Here is a 5602-nt window from a genome sequence, read left to right on the forward strand (position 1 = left end):
TATATGCAAATTAAATTATTCGATATATAGTATAATTGGTGTAAAAATATTTTTTATACTTTTAAACAATATACTAATTATCAAATAAAAATAGTGAGAAATAATTTTAAAATAACTATAAATATTTTAAGAATCGTTACGAAAGTACGATGCTTTACAGAAAGATTCATTGAATCAAAGTGCATTAGAATTTCGAATCAACAACAAATTTTTGGAATTGTCACGAAATTTACAAGGAAGATATTATTGAATTTTAACAGTAAGTTAATTATTCTTGTATTTTACAAATTTTATATAATTTTTTTACAGATAATTATTGAATTTTCACGTGAAATGATTATGTAATAAGATTAAAAAAGTATTATTGGCGTGTCTAAGAATAAAACTGATACTCACAAGAATGAATTTTTCTTAATATAAATTATTTTCTTAATATATTTAATATTTATTATAGTACTAAAAATCTAAAATGGATAGCAAACCGCCAACTAAGAAAGGAAACAAGAAGAAATCTGATGATGGCTCTCGAACTTCTCCACGGCGTAAACAAGGGAACACGAATTTCAGTCTAACGCAGATGCCATCTAAAGGTATAGATATTCCCGAATTAACATATTCGGTCAAAGAACGAATAAAACGATACGAAAGTTTTAATAGAAAGAATCCTGTTATCATTTTGACGAGGTCTCAATCTGCAAAAGATGTTGGTAAGTACTGTATTGTAAATATCAATCATATCTGGTTTCTATTATTCAATGAAGAATTTTAGAATGAGTTGGTGTGTCAATTATAAAGTTCTTGAATCTGGTAAAGATCAACAATAATTTTTCCCACAAATTTAAAACAACACATACTTTATAGTTTAATGTTAAGGAATTTGAAAAAAAAGAGAACTTTGATGTCTTCTACTGATGAGTCGTGATAATTTTAATCAACTATTTCAAAACGATTGTTGTATTACATTGTAAAGTTGATCGTTTCGTTTCATCAAGAATTAAACATTTTTTTCTTAATTAATTAATTAATATTTTCTGTTGATTTCTTTTTAAAAGTACATAAAATTCTCAAAATTGTTACACTGAACTAACGTTTATAACTAATAACATGAGTTGCTATTAAAAATTGAATTATCAATATAATAGATGGTGAAGCACAATCATTTTAACTCTCGTAGTCTTTTTAAAAATTTTAAAAATCTCCACTTAAAACAATAATCATAATTTAACGGATTCGTCCCCTTTTTAAGTTTGTTATTATCCAAATTTTTATCCTAGTATAATTGAGAATTATCAATTATCCTAATGGTTCCCTGAACTTTCTGTTCGACTACTAGGAATGTCGAACAAGAGTATTTGTTAAAATCATTATTACGTCTATTGTGTTTCTTTTTGTTAAGTTTCTGCGCTCTATCTCTTTGTTGTCCAGATACAATTTGTAACTCAATTTTCACCCCATAATCCAACTTCCGATCTAGTTACAACTTTGCATGCGTATGTAGTTTAAAAGATATATATATAGAAAAAAATTAGAGTAAAATTTTGTAAGAATCTGATAACATGGCTTTAAACGTAAAATAAACGAGTCCCTCTTTTACTTTCCCGGTTGTTATATATAACAGAGTTTGGTCAAAAATGACCACACTCAAAATTTTNCTTCTGTGCAAACAGACACGTAACGGGACTGGGTACCTTGACAGGAGGTGCGTCGGACTACTGAGCATGTCGGATTAAAAAACGTCGGACTATAGAGGGACAACTGTATTTGGCAATAAACTATATATATATAAATTACGTGCCTATATATATATATATAGGCACGTAAACAAAGTATTCCTAGAACTAGTACATTTTGAAGGAAAATAGTACATTTTTTGAAGGCGTTTCAGTACGTTTTGAAATTTCATTGCGGCAACACTGGTGTTACCGTTATTATTATTATCTCTCAACAACATCCCCACGTGTTGTTTGAAAAAAGTATTCTTTTGTTTATAAAAAGTATTTTTTATTGTTAGCAAGGAAAAGGACATAGCTTGTTTCTCCAGATTTTCTCTACAAGCTGTAATTTTTTTCATTATTTATTCAGTATTTTTATTAATTTTTTATTGACAACACTATCTGTTCTTTATAAAATCGTACTGCCTGCTGTGTTACCAGCTTAGAAGTATGAAAGAGTACATGTCAAAAGTTACAATTTGGCACAAAATATTAGGTGCCCAAATCATGCGCGCATAAAAAAACAAAACTTATAGGTACTCGGGGACCGAGAACCAAGTCAAAATAAAATTCAAAATGGCGACACTCTCTACAAACAGGCAGTGCGAGATTTGCGCACGCGTTGCTCGTTGGGAAGTTGGAAATGCCACGGGGGTACGCTAATGAAAAAAAGTTGGGAACCGCTGGTCTAATCGAACAGACTAAGCAGTTCCGAAAAACCATTCCGTCGAAATAGTTTCGCACTGGAATCAGTTTCAGAAGCAGAACTGGATTTTTCTCGCCTGTAATCCAAAGTTCAAACATTAAATTAATATAGACTAATATAATTTAAATAAGTTCATTCGTTGTCCCGCTTACTTGACGGCTTTCCTCTGCTGAGCCTTATGATAAGTTTAAAATCAATTGATGGCGCTAACAACAATTAACATAGTTCAACAAAGAAGTGCTGTACAATAATTATTTTTAATATTATTAAAACAAAATTAACAGCTATCTGGACAAAAAAATTTGAATATGCCGAACGAAAATCTCCAGAAATGTGCGCTGAAAATCGCGTAAGTATATATAAAATCTACATACAATATTTGTTGAAAAATTTTCTTAAACATCTTTCTTAATTCTTAGTCCTTCCAAGTTGACTTTTCATAAAAAAGAAGGTTTAAACAAGAGTAAATTTATTATTCATAATTCCTCAACAGAAACCATTATTTACAAGGTTATAGCTTGTTGAATAACACTTTTATTAATAAATTAATGAATAGATTAAATTAATTAATTTTAATCTTTAGATTAACGTATCAAAATTTTTGATTAATATAGATCAAGTCGAGTAATCCAGATGCATTCCAATTGCATCCCACTAAAGGCATTGTGAAAGGAAAAGAAAACGTGGAAATATTTGTTACGTTAAATTTGGGTGAGTTTGTGAAACCCAAAATTTATCAGAGTTTAAAATATCAGCCAGAAACCCGCGAGGTACCGTATCAGCCTACTTGATATGGGGATCTGAATTCAAATTTGATCTGGACTTTCATAATTTATCATAGATATTGTATTCTGATCAGACAGATCTGAATTAGAAAGTCTTTATAATTTATCACGGGTTATTCAGATACCATTTGTTCAGATAAAATCCGTTGTACAGGTACCTACGATCAACACTAATAACTTGTCGTAGGTTTACGTCTCATCAACGGGCTAATCTTGTGGAATTCCTCGGATTTTCTTTCCGTGTGTAGAACCTAAATAAGTTCCTATTGAACATCCTTTCAAGAGATGTTCAATAGGAGGCTTGACAGGTTGCCCAAGTGTTGTTCTTCTTCTATCAATGCAATCCTTTATTCCATGCCATCTGACTCCACTGCAAATTGTACCTATCACAAATGGATACAAATTGAGATGGTCTATATGAATCTTAGTGTTTTGTTTTAACTGTCAATCAATAAAAGAATTTAAAATACGATACACTAATTTAATTTTCAATATGTTTAATGCATTTTTTAGATAAAAATTGCGATGAAAATGAAAAGTTTCAAATATTACTTTCTAAAACAAACAAGAAACGAATCAAAGATGTTAACAGAGAATTCAAAAATGGAACCATCGTTTCACAGCAATAGTAAATCATAACAGCTGTTTCATAAATATCATATTAAAAGTAATATATTTTAATATACTTCTGAAAACTTTTTAGTCTTGAATGCATGGTGTTGAATGAAAATAATTTAAGCCGTACATCAGAAACATCCCTTTTACGAAAGGTAAAATGATTTAAAAAGTTAATTATGTGGAAATAAAATAACATACAATGAATTCAATGTTAAAATTCACTTCATAGTTATCGTGTCTTAAGAAAAACGTTAGAATTATGTTTTTTCTTCAGAATATCACTTTGTTTTTTATTGTGCTGATATTTTTGATGGCATCTTGTAACGAAGAAGCATTCCAATTTGGTTAAAATTAAATATTTTGAATAAATTGATTACTAGGTTTGAAGACTATAATAAAATAAATTTATACGATATTTGTTTAATCGGTTTTATTGTGTTTATATAATGCTTTCCACTTTCATAATTATACAAACCAATTTCCTTTTTTTATGCTATGGTATGACACAACAGGTTCCATAAAGTTTAGTTATATTCACAGTTAACACGAATACTTTTCCGTCAAACTAAAACAGAAAAAATTACATTTGTTGAATTCAGTACAATGCAATGCGAATTCTCTACATAAGAAGTAAATATTACATCTGTTTTTTAAGTTCTAAGACGTATGCGAATAAAAATTCGATAGTAAATGTGTTACATTTTTTCACTTACTTCTATGATTTTTACTTTCCCGGCTGTTATACATAACACAGGAAAAGTATGGCGATCAGTCAAAAAATGACTCCTCCAAGATTTTTACATTTTTAGACTTTTAAGTCCAAAAAAGTAACCTTGAAACGTCGAGAAATGAAAAAAAAAATTCGGGGATAATTTCTGTATATCTGGATGTTAGTGTGTGGGGGGCACGATTTTGTTTACCCTGTTTGAAGCTTAATAACTCCTGTACTTTTTGTTGAAATTTTCTGAAATTTTGCAGGGAATATGTGTGTTAGAGGGATTGATGCTGTTAAATTTTGGTGATTAAAGGTTGAGGAATTGGGAAGAAAAAGATTCAATGTTCGGTAAGACATTCTAAATACTATAAATAGAATGAGAAATCTCTAGGTCTACGCTTTACAATCCATTCCTTTATATCCACCACTTAACACATTATACATTTTGTACTATGACATTTTCAAGTACATAACAACTGAAATCACAGATTATGGCAATGATTTTATGAAAAGAACTAGCAGATCCCGCCACGCGTTGTTGTGGCTCAAAATGTATCTATTATAAATTTATAACACTTCCCCGTGGGGGGGAGAATTTTTCGAAAAATTTTTTCTTAGTGTACATTCTGTTGACGTACCCTATTAAAACGCAAAAAACCGCATCTAAAATAGTATAAATAGAAGCAGAGTTCTTTACGGTAAGCCTTAATCCTAACCATCTCCCTTCAGTGGGGTTGAATTTCGACATGTAGGCTATATTATATAAAAACACGTGCGTATTCGAATGCAGTGTTGTGTCAAAATTTCAAAGGAATCGGTAGGAACAAACGAACATTACATTTTTATTTATATAGATAGATAGAAGATTATCTTCTTTAGTTCATTTTCACAGAAAAGCATAATGCCGCACAGAAAAGCAAACTTAGGGCGTCGTACTCGTAGTGCCATCTGTTGGACATAAAAGCCTTAACCTAGATTATATATTTTAATTTATATGAATGTTTAACGGAATGATATACAGACTATGTCCACCCTGAAGTTCCATTCTAAATATTGGTGAAAGAAT

At 30.1% G+C, this 5602-nt stretch overlaps 1 protein-coding gene across 1 annotated transcript; it reads left to right on the top strand.

Annotated features, from left to right (window-relative positions):
• The first annotated feature begins 2632 nt into the window (after positions 1–2632).
• LOC111636636 lies at positions 2633–4253 on the top strand. Its single transcript, XM_023381918.1, has 6 exons — positions 2633–2767; positions 2838–2928; positions 3033–3129; positions 3717–3831; positions 3907–3973; positions 4051–4253. The coding sequence occupies exons 1-6, from the start codon at positions 2727–2729 to the stop codon at positions 4168–4170; spliced, it is 531 nt and encodes a 176-aa protein (XP_023237686.1). The 5' UTR covers positions 2633–2726; the 3' UTR covers positions 4171–4253.
• The last annotated feature ends 1349 nt before the right edge of the window (positions 4254–5602 follow it).

The sequence above is a fragment of the Centruroides sculpturatus genome, unplaced genomic scaffold, assembly GCF_000671375.1.
Source record: "Centruroides sculpturatus isolate CEXI.00-Female unplaced genomic scaffold, Cexi_2.0 scaffold685, whole genome shotgun sequence".
Taxonomy (NCBI): domain Eukaryota; kingdom Metazoa; phylum Arthropoda; class Arachnida; order Scorpiones; family Buthidae; genus Centruroides; species Centruroides sculpturatus.

What these genes read in the sequence shown, in the direction of transcription:
- LOC111636636 (XM_023381918.1), top strand. Translation starts at nt 2,727, where the DNA reads ATGCCGAACGAAAATCTCCAGAAATGTGCGCTGAAAATCGC. An exon ending in ATTTGTTACGTTAAATTTGG is followed by an intron (nt 3,130 to 3,716) that starts GTGAGTTTGTGA and finishes TGCATTTTTTAG; the next exon opens with ATAAAAATTGCGATGAAAAT. An exon ending in ACCATCGTTTCACAGCAATA is followed by an intron (nt 3,832 to 3,906) that starts GTAAATCATAAC and finishes AAAACTTTTTAG; the next exon opens with TCTTGAATGCATGGTGTTGA.